The sequence below is a fragment of the Solanum dulcamara genome, chromosome 8 (genome assembly GCF_947179165.1).
Source record: "Solanum dulcamara chromosome 8, daSolDulc1.2, whole genome shotgun sequence".
NCBI lineage: Eukaryota > Viridiplantae > Streptophyta > Magnoliopsida > Solanales > Solanaceae > Solanum > Solanum dulcamara.
The window spans coordinates 7666023-7689122 of record NC_077244.1 but is presented as its reverse complement, the minus strand read 5'-3'; the positions used below and the strand labels follow the sequence as shown (position 1 = coordinate 7689122).

Here is a 23100-nt window from a genome sequence, read left to right as displayed (position 1 = left end):
TGGGAAGAAAGGGGCATTTTCTGCCCAAAAAGTTACTGTTCATATGTGTTATTGTTCAAGCGTGTTTTGTACAAATTTTTAAAAATCACCTTCAAGGTCATTACAGTACCCCTGAATAATAAAATAATACTATATATCAACGTCCAGTGCCAAAAACTAGGCTCTAATACAATAAAGCCTCTTCCAACTGAGCTGAGCGGGATCCTAAACTGACAGACTCCCAAAACCTGTACCTGTACCTGCGGGTATGAAACGCAGCCCCTCTGATAAAAGAGAGTCAGTACGACATATGTACTGAGTATGTAAAACATAACACAATATGACTGGAGGCATATCTGAAATAGAGAAGTAGGGGATAAAATATCGAATTAGATCCTATACCTGGGAAAGTAAAATCATGCATGCTCAAATTTTCAATATAGTCGTCCCTATCAGGGATCCGGTGAATCATATCTGTAGAACCATCACCTCCTTATTACAACACATCATCACATCATCGCATATATACATATGTACCTATCCCTTTAATAAGGGCTCGATGAACAATGCAGTAGAATTGTGCACGAATCTGATAACCAGCCCAGGACTCGGAGAAGAAGTGTTACAGTATACACGACTAGAGTAGTGAGAATCAAAACATAGATTAAATCACTATCTGAGACTCAATGAAGTCATCAAGTGAACTATCACCTGGAGATCAGGGTAGGAATGTAATTATGTCAAGTGCCCTCTAACTTTTACTCAAGGCTATATCAGTTAGGATATCAGGGATACTAGACATGTACTATAGTAATGCTAACTGCTTATGACTTTAGAAGCACTTGTGTTCATTTAGTCTCTCAGACTAGGAGCCTGTATAGCTATTATCTCTTTAACATAAATAAGTTTCCAGGGAACTAGTTCAACTATTATAAGAGTTCGATGTTCAAAAGTAAATAAGAGATGTTCAAGGATGGAGTTACCCCGGAGCTCATATCATATTTAACTTACAACTAAGACATGCCAGAAGAAGAGAAAGAATAGGCTTTACATACCTATACCAAAAACATGTCAAGAGAAGCTTCACATACCTCTTATGAGTTACTTTTTATCCTGTTCGCCTCGTCGTCCTTTAAACCTATTCAACATGAAAGTAATACGAATATCAACCACTCTTAACTTTCCAGAATCTTAGGTTGCACCTTAGTATTCATGGAATCTATTTCCTTGTTTGTTTCCTCGACTAGTTCTTTAATTAGTTAAGGCGTTAATGAAAAATTGGGCAGCACCTCCCCTGTAATATGCCCTGTCCAAATTTCAAATTACATCCCTAATCACTAAAGAAAACCAACAAAAACAACCTTCAGCATATGTTTAAGCAATTCAGATCAACAATATACAACATAAACTCCAAACGACTTGCTCGAAACTACGATACCAAAAGAAGGTCACTAGTCTTTGTTTCGCAACACCTTTAATTATATGAAACGAGGGGTAGTGTGGCTGAAAATAGAAGCACCCACACCCCTACTAGAACACATTTAGTCCCTACAATAAACCCCCACACACCTTCAGCATCACACCATAAGAATAACACTTTACTTCGACAACAATTCAACTATAACAACTACAATTTGGATTGTCTCCAACGTCAAGCATTCCTATACCATTTTTACATTTCCAGCCACACACAAGGCATATAATACACTCCATACAACACCATAAATTCCAAATTAAAAGGAAAAACCTTACCTAACCCAAAATTGGCCAAAACTGCCAAATTTCAACTCAGAACTTCTCCAAACGTGCTGAAACTGAGCGGGCTTTTTGTGTTACTTCTCCGCTGCCCCAAATTGAAAATTTTATTATCAACCACCATTATATAACTGTGGGACACCTAAAATAATTAATTCAAAGAATGAAACTCGAAGGCTTACTTTGGCAGCCCCTGACCCGTAGCTCCCTCTTCTTGGCCCTAGCATTTTTCTCTTCAACTTTCTCCTATTTTTTCCAAGTGTAGGGCTGAAGGCATGGTTCCTTATGCATCATAAGATACATATATACATCTCCATGTGATTTAGGAACATTGTAGATAATTAATTCACGAAGAAAAAATGAAGAGCTTACCTTTAATTTCTGAAAACCGTGGCTGCCTTGTTCCTTGTGTTCTTCACATTTTTTCCTTTCTTTTGGCTGAAGATTTGGATGAGAAATGTGACTAAGAGTCACTTAACACATATATACACCTTTTTAGAAGGTGCCATGTGGAAGCCCCCTAGGGTGACACGTGGCAGCCTCCTAGGGTGCCACCTCAACCCATGTGGCCAATCACATGCTGCCATGTGGCAGTGGGGTCCACCCCAAGCTGTTGCATCACCTACTTGACCCTAAGTAGGTGCATCACCTTCTTTTCTAAGTAGGTTCATCACCTACTTGCTTCGAGTAGGTGCGTCATTTCCTTATTTCTTTTTCGTGAGCTCGTAATCTCATCTTACTTCAAGAGCCTATGCACTTCTTGATACTTAAGCTCGAAGTGTACTCAAGTAGCTTAAGTGTATAGGACTTCTACGTTAGTAGCTTACATAGGTAAGTCGAGTCCTACGACTTCTTACTTGGCCTCCAACTTCTTCCGACTTCTCATAACCCTATTTCAAACCTTCTCTACTATGGGGTATCACATTCTCCCTTCCTTGGAGTTGTTTAATAGCGTTGTAGATTATCCGGCTCACATAATAACTTCTAAGAAGCTTAAGAGACATTCTGAGCTCCAGAGTGTGGGGTGTAACAGTTGCATCAGTCAAAGTCACTTAGAGAAATCAGTTTATTGAGGAAGCTACATGGGAAGCTGAAGAAGATATGAAGGCTAAATATACTTATCTATTCATGCCTTCCAATGATGATGTTCAAGGTAATATTTCTTACTTCTACCTTTGAGCCAATGTGTATTCTTGAGTTTGAGTCATTGACTCTTTGACTATGTGTTGTGTGAGCATTTGAGTATCGCAGTTTTGAGTAATAGATGCCTAGATAGTATTCGTGCTTAATGTCTCCTTGGTTAATCTTCATTAGTGGATGAATTATCAGGGGGAGATTGTAATGATCTTGAGGGTCATTTTTAGAAATTTGTGTAAAATTATTATTTTTACCCTATTTTTAGTGCCCCCGAGTGTTATTTGATCAGTTCGTGTTGTTGGTTTTGTTAAAATCTTAATATGTTGTGAATTATGTGAGTTTTTGAGTTTTCATAACCTTTAAATGTTAAAAAGTGATTTTTGGTGCCAACTGAAGCTACGAATCTCAGAATGGGGTTCCATCAGTTCCATCAGCTCCGGAATATGCAAATTGGTCTAGGAGAGTTGTCCGAATCACATTTAGAGTTAATACATGGATTTGAGGTATTGAGTTGAAAAGTTTAATTTTTATGAGCTAAGTTTGATTTTGGTCAACAAATCGAGTTTTGAGTATCGTATGGTGTTTCTGCTAGTTCCATTGGCTCCGAAACGTATTTTCTGATCAATTTGCACTATTAGTTCATATTTATAGAGTTTCGAAGGAGTTTTGACGATCAAAAATATGTTTTAAAAGGTGGTGGTGTAAGTTGACCGCGGTTAATACACTTTCAACAATCAACACGCGGGAACAGTAACACACGTGAACAGTAATGTTTTGGGCAGAAAATGCCCCTTTCTTCCCATTTCAATATTTTTCACAATTTGTTTGAGTTCTTGAACTCTTTGAGGCAATTTAGGAAGAGATTTTCAACACAAAGTGTTGGGTAAGTGATTTTTTGACCTAAAATCTTTCTTTTTCATTAAGTATTTGGCGATTTTAACTCTAAAATTTAGTTTCAAACCCAAAAATCTTTGTTTCTTCCCTACTTCGAATTTAAGGAAAATGACAATTTCTAACTTATTTTGAGCTCTATTTTTATGGGTTTTCCAACCATAAGTTTCTTATTACCAGTAGAATGTGATTGTCCAATAAATTTTCAGATTTGATCTTTTTTTGGAAATAATTAACTTTTGGATCATTTTACCCCCAATTCCTAAACCTATCAATATAGGTGTCATTGGACTCCTTGTGATGTATATGTTTCATTGTTTATAGTGGGTTATTATTCTGGTCATTGAATTCGAGGGTTTCTTGTCCGGTAGAGGTATTTGAGTACGGTTTCGGCAATTGAGGTAGGTTTGGCTATCCTTCTTTGAGATTGAGATGGGTAATTAGTCATTCATATGTTATAGACTTTGGGATGAGGTTGTAGTATGAGTTAAGAATGTTATATATATTATGCAGCCCGTGTGGGGGCTTATTTATTAATATGTTGTCGTGTGGGGGTTTATTTGTATTACATAGCCCGTGTAGGGGCCTTTTTTTATCTTATTTGCTTTGAGAGCATGTGATTCGTGATTTGCCTAAGAGAGAGGCATGAGTATATTATTTGATTTGATGCCCGCCTGAGAGGTTGAGTTGGAGGTTTTGAGCATGCTTAAGTATTGAGATATTGTTGAGAAAGGAGTGAATATCTAAATGAAAGTATTTCCTTCCCATTACTATTTATTGAGGGTGAATATCATGTGTAGATTAAGTTTTGAGAACTTTAAAACTTTTACCACATATGAGTTGAATATCACTTTCATGCCATATGTATTTTGATGCATTCATCCTCATTCATCATATCATGAAAAATGGGAAGTTGAGAAATATGAAAATTCTTTTTGAGAAAGAAAATGAAACACCTTTAAACCTTTGTATCTTGAGTCCCTGTCGAGGCAGTTTTACGGCAGGATAGTGGATGCATTATGATCTCTTGACCACAAGGAGGTGTCAAGGATAATGAGTTATTATGATTGAGGTATATGGTCTATGAGACTCCCACAGGTCCTTCTTGGTAGCACAGCTCGACAGGTGTATACTATAGGTTGTGCGACAGTCTTGACTCCACCGTACCACCATATCATTGCATCATCATATTGCATTGCATTGCATTGATATTTGTACTGCTTGAATTATTTGGTTAATTTTAATTATGAGTTGTTATTATAGGTTTACTTTACTCGCGTCATTATATATATAAATTGGCTGCACCGATGCCGAAGTGGGACTTTTCTGTATGCAGGTGGAAATGTTTCTTAGTTTATTTCATAGGTTTGATTAATTTCTTATACTCAGACGGCTAAAACCTACTGAGTACATGTGAATTGTACTCACCCTTACTTTTGTGTCCCTTTTTTATGCAGATACTACTTAGGGTACCTCACGTGGCAGTTGATATTCTAGCGATTCTCATATTAGTGGTGAGGTCCCAAAATTTGGATCGTCACTAGTCTATCTTTATTTCTCAGTCTTTTGTATCATTCAGAGACTTATGTTGTATCTTCAGACTCGAACCTTGTATTAGATGCTCTTTATACTTATGACACCAGGTTTTTGGATAATTTCTTCATTGTCTTTCTTTTCATTTAAATCATGGCATGACTTTCCCTTTTGGAGTCTCGTATGAGTTTTACTTTTAGGCTTACACATCAGGTAGAATTTTGGGATGTGTGCCATCATGACCTCAATTTTTGGGTCGTGACAGAGATATTGTAACACCCCCTAAAACATTGTATGTGGTATTCCAATTATCGATGAAAATGATATTGCTTCTATATTTTGGATATAACTCTTCATGGGATGGTCCAAATTAGGTAATTCAAATGTTGAATAACTCCAACATCATTACCTGAAACTTTCTTGAAGACCATAGCTTAAGTTTCAGAAGCTAAGTAGGTCAAATAAATTAATTTTTGCAAGACATGGTGCTGTGACAAAATGGAGTATTTGTAGAACAAAATTTATATCTCACTGTAGGATGATCTAATTTAGTTGATTCTTGCACGACATGAAATGAGACTTCTAGAGCAAAAATTCATATGAAGACACCAAATCCTAATTAGGAAGTTATCTTGTTCAAAGTAGATCCGAAAAAGGGTATTTCATAAAAAGAAGATTCATCTCACCAATCATGAAAGATCTGGATCCATTTGAAATCACCCATGACATCAATAGTCCTACATTTGACATCACCTATGACATCACAAACCTCCATTGAATTTTTAAAATCATTCTTTATAATTATTTTATTTTATTGTTATGTTCCTCCTTCAAACCTATAAATACCCACCTTATTTTCTCATTTTGTTCATCAAGATTTCTCAAGCAACTCTTCTCTCTATACACTTTTTTACTCATTTTCAAATATAATTTTAGTTTTTAGTAGTGTAGAAATACTATTTCGGTGATTCATATACTCCGGATAGTATACAAAACTATTCGACGCGGAGAAAAGGGTAGTAATTCAAGAGTGTTCATTGAGTTCTTCGATTCGAAGTAAAGCTTCAGATTTCAGGTATGTAAGGGTATTCATAGCATTGGATTGAGTTAGTCCACACGCCCAATATTTAAATTCATTATAATTGAGTTATAGTTGAGTTTTATCCTAATTTTTTAATATGAGCACATATTTTGGGAGTAGTATTGAGCACAGATTTGGGCAAGAGTTTAATTGACTCAAAACCCAGAACTACGTAGCCAGCGTTGGATGGAGGCTATGCCTCTTAAGTCCCAAAAAGAGGTCTTTGATGATTGGATCCAAGATGATTATTTCCTTTACCCTAGAAAGGTATTGGATCACTTTGTTGTATCATCACTAGCTCATAAGTGATGGTTGTCGGTTAGAGAAAATCCCAACTGAGTAAGCATTCTTATTATTATTTTTTTAAAAACTTGAATTGCATATTGATGTTGAGATAATGTTGAGTTCTGTGGTGAGTCTTCTTGAGAAGAGTATCTTGATATATGTCCTTACTTTCCTGCCATTTTACATACTCGTACATTCCATGTACTGACATCATTCGACCTGCATCATTTTATGATGCTGATACAGATGTTACAATAATCAACAGGCTCATCGTTAAAGATCATTACTTTCCAGCTATTCAGTGAGTCCTTCTTGTATTCGGAGGAACTCTTTATCTTTTCCATATTGTTGAGAATTATGTTTCTTTTGAGGTATCCATGGACATGTCATTGGAACCGGCTGATAGTGTTCAAGGCTTCATAGACAAAGTTTGATGATGTAATTGGAGTAATCTTCCATTGAAACTACTTCTCCTAAGAATTATTTCTCTCCTTTGATGTTGATGATGGAGAGACCACATAAGTATTCTTGCTTTCACTTAAGACTTTCGCTGATGAACGGATGAGTGATGAGACCAAGTGGTTCTCTCGAAGACCAGAGATGGTTTCTGTGTGCCGGCCACACCTAGGGTACCCTCTTAGGGCTTAATAAAAATCATCTTGTCCTTCCAGCGAGTGAAGTTTGATCTATCAAAATGATCTAATTTGATAATGTCCTTTTGATTCTCAATAGAAGGCAATAATTTCTCCATAACACAATAAGTTTTGAAAATTGTTAGAATAATTATAGAGAAATTTAAATGTTTGAGGCGTAAAAGATCTCTATCTTTCAAGAGTTATTGCATGTATATACTTTAAGGAATTACAAGCAGTGCTCTATCAGGACACTAAAACGCATAAAATTTATATGCAATCAAATACGCTATTTTAGGGAATGTTTCGTATTTATAGAATCAGAAGAGAGACCTTTCAGAAAAAGTTGCTCATTTTCTAAACAGGCGCAACCTTTTATTTAATTAAAATTAAAATATTAAATTCAAACTTTTAATAAATAAATTATCCAAAATAAAATCTTTAATTTAATTAAAAATCCAACTCAATCCGCACCCAAGTCCAAGTTATTTAGTTATATATATAAGTAGACTTACAAGCCAAAGCGTCAAGTCAAACCGAATTGACGAACCAAGTCAAACTGACAAAAAAATTGACTTGTGATTTGGTTTAGTTGATTTGGCATTGAAAAAAATAAATCGATCATTGTTGGTTTGATTTAGTATTTATAGAAAAAAGTCAAACCGAATTCAAAGCAACCCGACATAATAGATATATTATTTTATTTTATTATACCCAAAAAAATATTAATTACAAATGCTTTGTAAGTATGTTTTTTTTAAAATTAGTTTATAACTTTCAATGTTTACATATTATTTCATATTTGGACTTGTAATATGACCAAAAAATTGACATATATCTTTTTGTGAGTTTTTGATATGTTTCCCTAAGACAATGTATTGAAGATTACATTGTACATCATATTTTTTTTAATTTTATTTATTCAAATGTCTTTGAGATGTCAATAAGCAATATAATTACATGATCAATGGAATAATCTTCAATTGACAACTTCAAGTATGGCATTCAATTACACGTTCAAGGGAACAACCTCTTCAATTTGATCTATTTTTCAATCACGGTGTAATTGTGAAAAAACATTTAAAAAACTAAGAAAACCAAAAGAACCGACTAAAATTAATCAAAAAATGATATTAAATTGGTTTGATTTGGTTTATGAGTTTAATAAACCGACAGGATTGATTTGGTTATTTTTTAATAAAAATTCAAACCAAATCGCTTATGTACACCCCTAATTACAACTATCTCAACATGTGACAAATTGGTATCAGAGAAGCCAAGTTTAGGGGTCCTAGGAGTCATGAGTTGTTTCTTGTGAAGTCCTATGTTTGAATGTGTAGCGTTCCACATCTAATACTCAGGAGGATAACGGATATATTAGAAAGATTACCTTCTTTATCTCTCATTTCGTGTGCTAGAGCTTAAAGTAACAATATCACTCCTTTCCTATAAATTTCTCAATACGTTTTAGAGAAACTTGAGGCTCGATGCTTAAGGAACAATAGTAATTGTTAGAATTGCAAGATAAAAGTTGAAAAGTGACATCAAAGTGAGAAGGATATGGTGATAAAATAGGATAGACGATCGGATACTAATAAAGACTCGTCCTATGGAGGGTGGATAGACAAAAGACCCAGTAGGCTATAGGCATGACAAGTAGCATCATCATTATTACCGGATCATAAAATTCAAATTCAAACTAATAGTAAAAATTTCATTATATAATACTTATCTATATTCTCTTAAATAAAAAATATATAATTAACTATTATTTAAAAATTTAAGCCTCCAATTTATTTTTGGCTTAGGCCACCAAAATATTTGAGCCAGTAATGTTAGACAATAATGTATCACTCTGAAATATCCGAACTTCCAGAGAAAAAGATAAGTGTTTGTATCACATGAATTTTATGGGTGACACCTACTTTCACGATCCAAGCCTAGGGCCTAGACGTGACACGTCGAATGAGACACTCGAAAGTCCTCACTCAAGCCTCTTAGCATTCATTAACCATTTCATTGGTAATGATAAACAAATCAAGCGGAAAACAAAAGGGATATAGGGACTAAGGGACTTCACATTTAATAAGAGTCAAACACAACATAACATCTTTTTCTATGTCCAACCATACCTTCTACATTAAAGACTTGGTGGGGACTAAGACATGTCCGTAGCTCACCCTCAAAATAAGTGTCAAGAAATGCCTTAATAAAAGTCTTAATGTTCTACATAACGTAAGCTTAGAATAAAAAGAATGTTGTTCCCGAACTATGGGAAACTCACCACAAACAATCTTCAAACTAATTTGAGCTAACCACGTGGAGGAGGTCGGGGAGAGACGTCAGTTCCTACATGGTGATATCATGTAGGCAAAAGTATGCGTTAGTACTTTGAATGTACTAAGTATGTGAGTATGCTATGAAATGAAAAACATAAGGGAGACATGAGTAAGCAATATGCATAAGTGAATGCATGAATTAGACATCATCATATGAAACCCTAAAATATTCATTTTGTGGGAAAGTGACCATAACCGACATTTAAGACCATGCGAGCTATTACATGGAATCCAACATAATCCCCTACATTGGCATGGAGAGACTACTTGTTGGGTAGAACTCTGTCAACTTTAACATTCTTTAACTTTAACTTTATTGGCTAATTGTGGATCCACTAGCCTAAATAACCTACAAGGGCTATTATGGTGGCACATAGTTAATGCAACATGAGACTTTACTTAAGAATCTCTTAGGTCGAGTCTCCATCTACATGCTACATTCGGTGCTAGGTCAAATTCCACGGAATAACATTTATATATCATAATAACATAAGCATTGTCTAACTTTAGACATCAAATCATCATCGATGGAATAGCTCATTAAAACCTTTGTTTTATAATCTCATCATGACTACCATGCCTTATTTATCGTTCTACTAATGAACCTTGATTTATAAGAAAATTAGGTCTATAATCAGTGATGGCATTTCGGGTACCATGCTAATCAGACCTTCTATTTTGGAAAAATATTCAAAAGCATTGACGGCCTATAGGGAGGTCAAACATGTCATATCATAACGTTAAACATTTCATTTGATTCACTGTGAGAATTATCCTTTCACATTGAAACCATACTTTGGCTAAGAATCCCTTTAATTAATCAATCATTTCATAAAGACTCCCCTTCATAAGCATTTACTTCATAACATTCATTGGAGTCAAACTTCATTTCAACTTTACTTTATCATAGGAAACTAGATGGGTTCATTTCAAAAATACTTTCAAATATATTTAAAGGATACTTGTATGTATGAGAGTGATATAAATGCATCCAATCAAATATCTTAAAAATAACCCACCATATGCACTTTAAAACTACCTTTCAAACATTCATATAAGAACATTGATAATCCATCCATTTCATATAAATAAGAATCAACATAAGTCAATATAAGTAAATAAACTTCAAATATTCAAGAATTTATGCATTTGGAATCGTAGTATGAAAATTCATAAAAACTCATCACTTGAAATTAAGAGTCAATATACATATAAATTAATAGGAGTAAATAAACTTAAAATATACCATAATTTATGCATTTGGAACCATCATGTGAAATCCCATAAGATTTCATCATTTAAAATTGATATACTAAGTTGAGAAAATATTTGGGCTCCATGGGTGGAAGAACCCATTAATAAAAACCCACATACCCTAGATTGAAGCTTTTAAGAATGTTTGATTCTTGGTCTTCTATGAGGAGCCTTGAATCCTTTGGGTTTGAATTGGAGATGATGATTTGAGAGAGAGGAGGATGAAGTTTAGGATTTTGGGGAGGTAAAAGACTGAAAAGAAATGACTCAAAATGCGTCCAAGTTCATATATATAGATATTAGGTAATTTTCCCAAAATGTCCCTGCAAAATCTGGAAAACTGGACAAGTACGCGATAGGTCCGCGATGCGGATGTGTCACGCACCATTCTGGTCGACAAAAAATGAAATCTGGAAAAATTATCCAAGTTCGTTGCAGGTCCATGATGTGGGCTTGTCGCGGACCTCTCTGGTCAACCAAGCATAACATTTGACTCCGAACTCGGAAAACTGCAATCTTGGTGGAGTTGGAAAGAAGACTCAAATACCTTTAATTTGATAGGTTATGGGCCACCCAATCGTTATATTCTAGAAGATATATTCATTTGAAGTTGACCCTTTATACGAACTCATTCGGAAACTTGGCCGATAAAAATTCTTTGGAATCGGTTTGGTCTTAGAGATCCCTTATGACCCTAAAACACATCTAATACTATTAAAATACTTAGGAATTGATCCTAACTCATATACACAACTAAAAGTCACCGAGTTTAATCCTATACGCCTAAAAAGAATAGATTGAATCTTAGCATAGAAATTTTTGAGATGTTACACCTACGGCCCGTGGAAGTTTCTACGGACCATAGGAGGGACTCATAGGTCATCCCAAACTTGGTGAATTTCTTAAGATTTTTGAAATACTTTTATGGGTGGCTTCTACGATCCATAGGACTTTCTACGGACTGTAGGAAGTGCCCGTAGAGGAGATTCTAAGATCCAGGTCTCAGACCGATTCCACAAGCCACTCCTACGATTCGTAGAAGGGTCTATAACCCGTAAAAGACGCTCGTAGACCTGTCTTGTAATTCTAGTAACTACTGAAAAGTGCCCCTTGTTTCCACGACCAAGTCTACGACTCGTGTGAAGTTCTAGAACCCATAGAAGGTTCCATAGATCCAAACATCAGAGAACCTCAAACTCTACTATAAATAGGGTCCATGACCCATATAAGGGTCTAAGATCCGTAGAAGGTGTCCGTAGATCCAACCAAGCGAATTCCAGTGAGCTTCAAATTGGGTACCCATCTTCTACGAGGGGTCTTCTACGGTCCATAGAAGTTTCTATGGCCCATAGGACGACCCATAGACGACCCCCGCACAGTTTTAATGAAGGGCATTCGTGTCATTTTCCATCCTTTTACAATTAAAATCATGATGATTTGGGACTAAATTGAGTCTCTTATCAATACCCTACAACACTTTTTTCTTCACTTACACTTAGAAGATTTAGAGAAAAGATTGGAGAGGAGAAAAATTTAAGGTTCAAGTGTATTCATAGAGTTCTTCTAATTTTGCCAAGAAAACCATTCTTCCAGGTATGTAAGGCTAATCATAAAGTTGGACTGAATTCGTCCTCGGACCCTACATCTTGTTTCAGTTAGTATGAGTTTAAGTCTGAGTTTATTCCTAATTCTATTGAGTTTTCGAATGAGTTATGATTCCTATTATTGAATCCTATGTATGTTTAATGATATTGTAATTATTCATGTGACTTCATTCTTGAACTGTTGTTCATGCCTAATTTCACATGACCCTAATTGAGTTATTTCACTGCTTACTATTATGTGTTGATTTTTTTGAATTAAAGTGGAGTTATGGATACTTTTAAAGTCTCATTAAAAAGGAATTTTTAAGAGTACAAATGGTTCCAACAATATTATTTTTGCATTGAGGAAAGAGATATGATTTCGAAAAGAGCATAAAAGGTGTTTCGAAAGTATTTCAGCAAAGTAAAGTAAAGATCAACTTTTTTTTTCCTAAAGAGGACTCTTGAGTACTCTGTCAACACAGTTGATATATGAGCATTATTGATATTTCTTATTTTTGGGAGTAGTATTGAGCACTGAATTGGGTAAGAGTTCATATAACTCAAAGTCTCATAAACTACTAGCCAACATAGTTATCACGATCCAAGCTAGTCCTTAGGCATGATACGGCGATTAGAATTTTGAAGGACTCTAACCAAGCCTCTTAGCATATCATACATGAGCATACATAAGGTAATTAAGACAATAAGACTAAATCGTAAATGTGGGATAAAAGTCTCAACATGAAGATCTCTATATAAGAGAATCAAACTCAAACTCCAAAGGGAATATGACAATATAAACTCCATGAATATTTAACATGTCTCTACTAGTCTAGACGGGGAATAGGACAAGTTCCTAGCTCACCAACATAAGAAATAGAAGTCATAAGGAACAAAGATATCATAAATGTCACGTCCTCGAAACATGCGGACTCACCAACAATGAAAAGTAAGCTCAATCTCTAACCACGAATGGGATGTGCATGATGATCGTCGGATCCTACATTATGATAAAATATATGCAAAACGTATTCATTAGTACATGGAATGCACTAAGTATGTGAAAAATATGCATAATGTAGACATGATATCATGATGAGTATAAAACATGTGATGCAAGACTAATAATCATTTAAAGGCATGAGATTTGAAATCATCAGTCAAAACATGTGGTCAATGTGTCATTTGAAATCAACATAGGTCTTATAAGAGGAAAACATAGTTTATTTATGGGATAGGACCTTTAACCGACATATAAGATCATGCGAACCAAAACGTGGAATCTGGTGTTACTCCCACCCTGAAAAGAGAGAGGCTACTTGACAAGGTAGACTTCGTGAGAAAATCATAAACTTGAGATATTTGTGGATCCACTAGCTAGGTCATAAAGTCAAACCTACGGGAGCAACATAGTTAGGGACTAGAGGTTGCTACTAGAGTTTCCTTGTGTCGTTTCTTGAGCTTCCGAACTGAACCCCACCTCAAATTCCTTTCGGTGCTTAGCCAATATCCAAACGGGATTCATAAAACATAGTCATTAAAATCATTTGAAAAGGAAATAATAAATATCAATCCACATCATAAAATAATCATAAGAGTAGCTCATTAACATAGAGATTCATACAAGCATGAGAAAATCTTTCTTCTTTATGAATCCGTGAGTAGGTATGAAAATCTTTCACCCTTATCAGGAGTGTGTGAGGATTACCTTTCACAACCATAAATACCTGCTTGAAACATCATTGAAAACATCATTCATTACTTTCATGAGTCATTCATAAGTCCTTGATAATCGTTCACAAATCATTCATAAAAATCTATGATCAACTTCCATAATTTCATTACTTGAAAATAGCATAATGCATGGGTCCATGTAAAATTGATTGAAAGTATGCAATTAAACTTGAATCATGCATGATTGAACCATTAATAATGAAATAAATCATAATCGAATTGACCCAATGCAATTTCATCAAAACTTATGGTTGGAAGATAATTCATGAAAAGTAAATTTAGAAAACCATTGGGACTTTGTGGATGGAAAGGATCCATGAATGAATTTCCATATACCTTGATCAATTAAAGCCCTAAATGTATTTGAATAATGAGGCTTGAACTTGGAGATCCTTGGAACCTTGCTTGAGGAAGAAGATGAGCTAGAGAGATGATTTGTGTATAAGGTGTATGAGAGTGAATGAGGAAATTAGGAGGATTTGGGATAGTTAATAGACTAGGAATTATACCCAAAAACTATTCACATACTATATTAAAATAATGATAAAAGGCCAAAACATACCTTGAACCGTAACTGAACGGGTTACCTGATGGGCCATCTTCACGGACCATTGAATACTCCACAGTCTGTGGGCTGGCTCGTGAACTAGAGGGGAAAATTGGACCTGAGGGATCCGCTTCTACAGGCTCCTTCATAGTTCGTGAAAGCCTCCACGGTCGTAAATAGCCCCACAAAGAATGGCCCTAGCATGTTTCTGAAGGTTGGGTTGCACAGACCGTTCCATGGTCCGTGGAAGTGTCTATGGGGCCGTTGACCCTTTCGTGGACCTTGCCCTATATTCCCTTTTTCCTGAACAATTTCCACAGAACCTATCTAGAGCCCATCAATCGTTCCACGAACCGTAAGGCTATTCATACAAATCCCTTATTCCCAATCCTGGGGAGGGGGAGTCTACGGTTGGGTTCCATGATCCGTGGAACTCTCTACGACCCGTATAGCCCTCCGTGAACTTCCCTTTTTTTTCTCCCCTGCCCAGGACACTTCCACGGCCTGTGGTCCTTTATACGGCCCGTCAAGGGTGTCCTTTATACGGCCCGTCAAGGGTGTCGTGAAAACTCCACTGGTGTCAAATTTCTAAGAATTTTCATTTTCACTCCATTTTTTTGACTTTCCAACTTTCAGGGTCTTACAGTAAGATAGGATTGTACTGCAATAAGTAAGACTCCTCACTTGCCTCTGAGAAGGCCTATTAGATGGATTCATAAGTTAAAGTTGTTTTCATATATCTCAACCCAATAAAGTAAAGTAATCTTATTTTAATGTTTTTCTTCTATTGCATGTTTCATTGTAAAGTTGAATGGTTTATATCTCATGATTATGTCTTATCTTAAGTTGAGTTATGTTAAGCCTTTAGTTCAATTATCTATTTTCATTCGGGCATATTACATACCGTATGTTTCATATACTGACGTCATTCGATGTTTCATATTTTCATGATGCAGATACATGTATTCAGGATCATCAACAGACGCATCGTTGAGATCAGTCATCCATCAGAATTGGTGAGACCTGCTTGCTCCGGAAGACTCCTTTCAGTTATTTTGAGTATTTTCAGCATTAGTAGTCACTAGAGTTTTGTGGTAGCCGGAGGTCTTGTTTCGATATCCATCATCAGTTTTAGAGGCTTCATGGACACAGTCAGAGAGTCAGTTTGACGTCATCTTTTTAGACGTTTTGAAATACCTTTCAGTATTATATGGATTATTTTCAGACAAATTCTTTAAGTTCTCTTTAAAGTGTTAAATGCTCATCTATTTTAGCTTCCGCGAGTTACATTGAGTTATCTGTCTATAGTTAGCCAGGTCAAGGGTTTGCTTGGGACCAGTAATGGTTTTCGAGTGCCGACCACTTTCAGGATGTAGGCTCGGGGCGTGAAAAATAAGACATTGGAGAAAACTACTTATTATAGTAGTATCCATACAGACCTACGAGCCTCAGGAGAAAAATCTTGTCAACACCAAATACTCCAAGTTATATGTTTATGATTTGAAAGTTTTACCAACATATGAAGATAGACTAGTAGCTGCCTGATGCATATTTGCAAATTGGTATAGAAATATCAGCAGAATTTTCATTGCCCTTTTGAAAACCCAAATCCTTACATCTTTCTGAACGATTCATCATCGTTAAAGAAGATTTGCAAGTTAAAGAGTTGCTGGGTTCCTTGGTGAGTCAAATTTAATGTTGGAAGAATTTGGTGCTAAATTTGATCACCACCATAACACTTCCATATTTTGGAGCAAGGATGGGTAATTTAGTGTTGGGTTGGTCCTTTCACTCTGACAATGCCACGTGTCATCTCCATTAAAGTAGGGGGGCAAATTTAAAGACTTTGAAAAATAAACGAAGGTAGAGGGGTATATCGACGAAAGGACATCATCTATGTTAATGGAAATTGTTTTAATGCTTGCATGTTTCGTGAACAATTGTGTGATGAGTGATAATGTGGTAGATTTAGCTTGAATACTGTATATGTATTTTTTTTTAAAAGTCACTAATAAGCACAATTAATCGATTTCAAACCCCATAAAATAGACAGAATATGGTAAAAATTCAAGTTCCAAGTACATTTAATCTTTCATGAAATACTGGTGCCTAGTTTTTTAAACCAGATGAATTGTTCAACTCTTTTACTCTGTCCCCACCATCCTTAATCCAAATCTTTCCAATGAATAAAATCCTGCAACACACTAGCAGAAACCCTCCTTAATAGCTACCAACGAAAAAAGTTCCATATATCCATTATAGAAGTAGTATTTCTTACATGTAAACTTGAGAAAATGTTAGGTTATCACATTCACATCCTTGACCTAATGAAGTAGAAAATGAAACAGGAACGGCGTTAGTAACAAATTTGACTTCTCACATGGTAATCAACCTATCCTTCACACCACTCTAAGACAAAAGAATGAACAATAAAAATATTACAAGTACAGCAAATATTTCCTTCAAAATTAGCCTTTGTTTGCTCTTCTTGGTGGTTTAGAGATCAATGAGTGCACCTGGTCCTGTAGGGATCAGTCCATTTATGAACCACAGCAAGCTGATTTTTGGCCAAGTTGACCGCCTCCAGTTCCTGTGTCTGGTTGATTAATTTTGATCGTCGAAGGCTGCAATAGCACAACTATTAGCCTTCCACAAATGGAAAAAAGGTTATCTGCTTTTCTTTTTCCGTTCTCACACCAATCGGCACAACTCCTTTCTTTTTTTGTTGAGTAGGTTGAGGGTGGTGGGGGTGGCGTAAGAGAAACTCCTAATAATTCAATCAAACTAGATCAAGTGAATACCTCCGCTTTGGAGTCTGTGTCTGAAAGCCTTTGCTTTATATCCTTTGCTATTGACATGAAAACTTGTTCCACGTTAAGATTTGTTTTGGCACTCTGCATGGAAACATCCTCTTAGTACAGGCGCACCTACCAGATATTCTTCCCATAGGTTCTCACGTCATACTTACAGTTTCAAAAAATTTAATACCATACTCATCGGCAAGTGCTTGACCCTTAGAGGTAGGGACAGCCTACAAAAAGCTCAATGCAGCAAAATATTAGACTTGAGAGGCTCATGCTTATTGAAATATACAAAGCCAAACTTATTTTTTATTCCCCCACCGTTTTTCTTGGTTCTGCAGTCTTGCATTTTTTATGGTTTTTCTCCCCTCTTTTTTTTTTCTTTTTTCCTTTTTAGGGGGGTGGGGGTGAGGGAATATGTAAGGTGACTGATAAATAGTTGAGCCAAACAAGAATCTACCCTCTTGCTTTCATCCATGTCAGCCTTGTTCCCTACAAGTATTTTGTTGACATTGTCTGAAGCATGCTGCTCAATGTTACGAATCCAGTTCGTAATGTCTGCAAACAGATACAAGACAATTACCTTGCATCCACAAGGGGAAAAAGAATACATCTTAAGAAGAAAAAGAAAAAAAAAGGTATTCTCTGCACAAGAAACTGATGACAGAGTTATCAGGGCCTCATCCAGAAAATTCACCATTGTCCAAACAAAGGTGAGCTCAAACAGAACTAAATCTTCGATGACATGAATACCAGAGGAAAGAAGCTTACTGTTAAAGGAAGACTCATCAGTAACGTCATAAACCAACAATATACCCATGGCTCCACGATAGTAAGCTGGAGAAATTTGTTAAACACCAAAAAAGGAGCCAATAAGTACACAGGTAAAACATAATGCAGGAATCTAAAACAAAATATTTTTTCTAAGAAAAAAGCAAGCTTAAGGCGTCGTTTGGTTTTGATACAAGTTATGATGAGATTAGTTATGTTTGAATAAGTTATGCTGAGATAAGTTATGATGTGATTAGTTATGCTGAGAGTAGTTTTTATTGCTTGTTTGGTTTGTCAAATTCAAAATTATATTCATTGCATAATCTCTAAGAATAAGTTGTTTGTTTACAAAAATACCCTCCACCTTATATAATTTTTTTTTCTACTTTTTTCTTTGCTAGCTTTAGTTATTCATTCTTAAAAATAAAATTTTCATCTTATGTAACTTAAAGATTTTTGTGTATGCATTTCCATGATTGTGCCGTGTGTTTTTAAAATTAAACTTTTATCTTATTTAACTTAAAAATAAAACTTTCATCTTATTTAACTTAAAAATAAAACTTTCATCTTATTTAACTTAAAAATAAAACTTCAATCTTAGTTAGCTTAAAAATAAAACTTATATTTTAAATTTATTAAAGTAAAAGAAATTTTATTATTAAAATTATCTACATTTTAATTGATATATAAAATATAATTTTAGGTGAGTATATTAACTATTTAACTAAAAATATGTAATTTAGTAGCGGAGTGAAAATTTTAAGAGAAATCAAAATATAAATAAATATAATAATTAGACAAATAAATTCAACTTATAATATATTCATAAATAGAAATTGTAGTTATAAAATGTGATTTTTTAATAGAAAAATGTATTATCATAAAAAGAATGATTAATTAAGGTTGTAAATGTTGTTATAAATGTTCGTAAAAATTATATTAATATACATGAATGTAAAAAGTGTGTATAAAAGAGAGTTTAAGGGGGGGATTTTTGTTATTTTACATATTTTATCCCAGGATAAGTTATTCTGGAATTACTATTCCACCCTCAGGAAGGGATAACTTATCCCAGTGCTAATTATTAATTCTGGGATAAGTTATCCCAACCTTTGCAACCAAACAAGAAATTAAAGGACACTCAAAAATTATCCCGGGATTAACCCCTCTTATCCATCACACCAAACGATCCCCAAGTGTTATGAAGAAAAGGAAAATGTATAAACGTTTCCGAACTTGATTGTTTTCTTTTTCTTTTTTTTATCAAGCATAATCAGGCTTATCTAACTTTCTAGTAACTTGATAAATGAGGTACATTATAATCAATTTCATACTTAGTGAGGCCAGGGGATGAAGGATCACGTTGATCTGTAGGAATGAATCAAAAGGGGCAATGACATGACAAACAGTAAACTTTTTTAAGACAAAAACATGAAACGTTAATTAAGAAAACAAATGAAGGGTTCCTTCATGATATAGTGGGATTTTTTTGCACAAATTTCATGTTATGATGACCTTAATTCTATATCATGAAAACTTTTTCTGGTTAAAAGACGTAACAGCTCACCAGTGGTGATTGTTCGGAACCGTTCCTGACCAGCCGTATCCCAGATTTGTAGTTTGATCCTTTTCCCTTCAAGCTCAATGGTCCGTATTTTAAAATCAATCCTGACAGGAAAAATAACGGTCATTCAAATTTGAGAAGCATTTATTTTAGAAGTAATACCAATTATATAACACCCTGAAGGAGAGAACTAACCCAATGGTGGTGATAAAGTTTGTGGTAAAGGAACCATCAGAAAAACGCAAAAGAAGGCAACTCTTACCAACACCTATAGAGTACAAAACAAAGAAGAAATTTTCAGCAGAAAATTCAGTCATCTTTTTCTATAGCTGCTAATTAATGCAGAGACATTAGATAGTCTCCAATCACAATGAAGAAGACACGTAATAGAAACCTGCCCAGACTGGACAATATTCTGAAAAGGTTATTGCAGGAAAAATATTTATGGGAAAAACTTTGTGCAAATGAAAAACGTACTTGGATAAGTGTAGTATTCTTGGTGAGAGGGTTATGTGAGTGAAAGAAGATTGCTTGTTTGAAAAGGTCACTCAAGCAACTTACATCCAAAAAGTTTCCTGAATTATTTTTTCTCAAAGTCCCTTTACCTCCAAACGTCTCCAAAAATCTTTGAGGGAAAGGATATAAATACTTGTGCGGTAACCAAAGAGGGGCAGAGTGAGATTATTAGTGCTAATCTGAACTGGTGACATAAAGTTGCTCATCAGTAGTAAATGAAATATTTACGACCTTTTATGATAGCAGTAATAACCTATTCTTTTCTTTTTTTGAAAAATTACTACTGCTGCTAATCATAAAAGATGGTTAAATATTTCTTCTACTCCTGACGAGCAACTAATATCTCCAGCTTTGAGTGTTAGTAGAAAGATATGAATACAAATAAATCTGGCCACATTGGTAGGTCGTCCTTGAAATCATGTTACAGTTTCACATAAAGGAACATCTAAAACTCAATGTAATTGTGTAATCAAGGGTATAACTAACTAACAGACGCAACAAAGAAAGCATGTATGCTAATGATTTCACAGAAGAATATCTGCCAGCGAAATGGATTATCTCCTGGGCTGGCTATTGAGCTAATCATAGTCAACCATGATCCCATCAGAACTAATTTTAAGTCCAAGTTAATAGAGTGAGTCATCTCTCTGTTCTGAAATCAAACATGCTTGCCAAAATGAATCAATGAGAACAACCAAACTATGACAGTTCAACTGAGCAACCACAACATCTGACACAAAAAGTGGCCCAAATACCGAAGAGATTAAAAATAACAAAATCAAGCAACCAGCCAAAATAACATTTCTTTTCATAATCTTCATAATCAAGCTCATTGAACCCCTCATACCCAAAACTCATACTTCTGCGTGCTGCTCCTGGACCTAAAGTTGCCTTCAGAAGGATATATAACTCCAAACAATAATTAAGACTCAACGGTCCAAGCACACACATTAACCAATGCCATATTCTTTTAATGATTCAAAAGCAACAGCTGATACAAACAAAACACTGAAAATACAGCTCCCTTTTGGCATGCAGACTACAGCCTACCCAAGAATAATCCTATACCCGTGTATCTAAGACATTTATTAGAGGAGTTTATATTATCTGGTGCAGGACTTATGAAAAAAAGTAACTTATATGCTGCTTGATTGGCTTCAAAGCCTTATCATCTCTTCACTGCCTCCCGGGAAAGATTTGTCACTTTCTTTTGCTGATTAGTCTTGTAACACAAATTCTCTATTACCCTTGTAGCTGAAATCTCTTATGTGATAAGGAACGAACTTAATACTGAAATAGAGTTGGCAAAAGCATCATAACTAGAATCATCCATATAAAAAGGATCAAAATAATTATGTTATTTAGGATATAGGCATTTCTAATAAAGAAACTGGTAAACAAAAGAGACAAGCTGCTCCAAAGACTCTTGAAGTTATCCCCCACCATGCTCATATTGTTGCTTGACGAGCCTAGTTCTACCTAGTATGTAGTATATACCCACCTCTACACTCACGAGCCAAATAGACATTAATGAAACAATACCATATCCTGGTCACTTGACAAGTCATACATCAATATCACTCATTAACCTACTGCAGTCGCTGTTGGTGCAGCATATACTCTTCTGTATGTTTCAAAAATAAGTCACGCCCAGGGCCAAATAATGAAAAAAAAAATTCAAGCTAAATAGCAGGCAAGGACATTAGAGGTTAATCGTTTGCATTGTCATGAGAATGTAGCAAAGTACCACATAGAAGAATGCAGAAAAAAATGACCAAATCTGACAAACTTAAAGTTGTACTTTTGATGTAAATGCTTGATTCATATAAAAGTCAATCATACGATCCTCAATACAGCAAAAAAATCAGGAAAAATCCACATTTTACCAATATGTGACTAGATCAAAGGATAGAGAGAGGAAAATATCATAAATCACTTACCGCTGTCGCCGATCAAGAGGAGCTTTATGAGGTAATCGTAATCTGCTCGTGCCCTTGCTGGTGGTGCGGCCATTGAATAATCAATTCAAAATCCCCTAAAATTTCGATTAACTCAATATCCACACACACATACACCTCTGCACACAATTAATCACAGAAATCAATTAAGCAAACAACTGCAAATTTCATCCATATATATACATAACGGATCGGCATTGGAGTGGCTCACAAGCAGATCTAGCATAGAAACAATGGTAATTACATAATGCACCCATTGCCTTCAACTCAAAACTACATATAAAAATTTTTTGAAAAATTATGCACTGATTTCAAATTCTAGATTCAGGCGAGAGAGAGGAACTACCTTTCTGCACGTTAGCGAACTGTTGGCAATGACACCGAGGAGAGGGCGGAGGAGGAGAGATACTTGCGGTGCTCACGCGCTCTCTAAAGCGACGAAATTTTGAAAACGGAATTACTCGTGGCGGGTTATTACTGGATTATTATTACGGGAGAATTTTACTTTTTTTGGCCATAGATATTACAACAACAATATCATATTTAGTGGAAATTTAGGTAGGTTAGAGTATGTCCCAATGTTACTACTATTTCGTGGAGATAAACAATTCAAGTATAAGAAAAAAAAATAATGAAACAATCATAGCAAATCATAAGGAGAGCATTGCAGAGCCGACCAGAGAAGCAACAATAGCGACAATAAAATAATTTGATAATCGATATACAATAAATAATAT

The 23100-nt window shown here is 35.2% G+C and overlaps 1 protein-coding gene across 6 annotated transcripts; it reads right to left on the bottom strand.

Moving 5' to 3' along the window:
- Positions 1-16778: 16778 nt before the first annotated feature.
- Positions 16779-22843, bottom strand: LOC129900316 (ras-related protein RABE1c-like). 6 transcript variants are annotated; one of them, XR_008769599.1, is made up of 11 exons: positions 22710-22843; positions 22346-22482; positions 20085-20157; positions 19893-19993; positions 18326-18391; positions 18015-18112; positions 17722-17784; positions 17555-17647; positions 17270-17377; positions 17032-17077; positions 16779-16957 (listed from the first exon to the last, which is right to left on the bottom strand). XR_008769599.1 is itself a non-coding variant. In XM_055975268.1 (10 exons), the coding sequence occupies exons 2-9, from the start codon at positions 22416-22418 to the stop codon at positions 17294-17296; spliced, it is 651 nt and encodes a 216-aa protein (XP_055831243.1). In that variant the 5' UTR covers positions 22419-22482; positions 22710-22843; the 3' UTR covers positions 16978-17077; positions 17270-17293. The 6 variants fall into 6 exon arrangements, 2 of the variants coding, with proteins under 2 accessions (XP_055831243.1, XP_055831242.1); XR_008769598.1 differs by having other exon boundaries at positions 16779-16947; XR_008769597.1 differs by having other exon boundaries at positions 17032-17377; positions 22710-22841.
- Positions 22844-23100: the final 257 nt, after the last annotated feature.

Excerpts from the sequence above, each read along its gene's own strand:
- LOC129900316 (XM_055975268.1), bottom strand. The coding sequence starts at position 22,418 with ATGGCCGCACCACCAGCAAGGGCACGAGCAGATTACGATTACCTCATA. Across the intron at positions 20,158-22,345 it reads CCTCTTGATCGGCGACAGCG|GTGTTGGTAAGAGTTGCCTT; the intron begins GTAAGTGATTTA and ends TGTACTCTATAG. Across the intron at positions 18,392-19,892 it reads GTTCCGAACAATCACCACTG|CTTACTATCGTGGAGCCATG; the intron begins GTGAGCTGTTAC and ends AAATTTCTCCAG.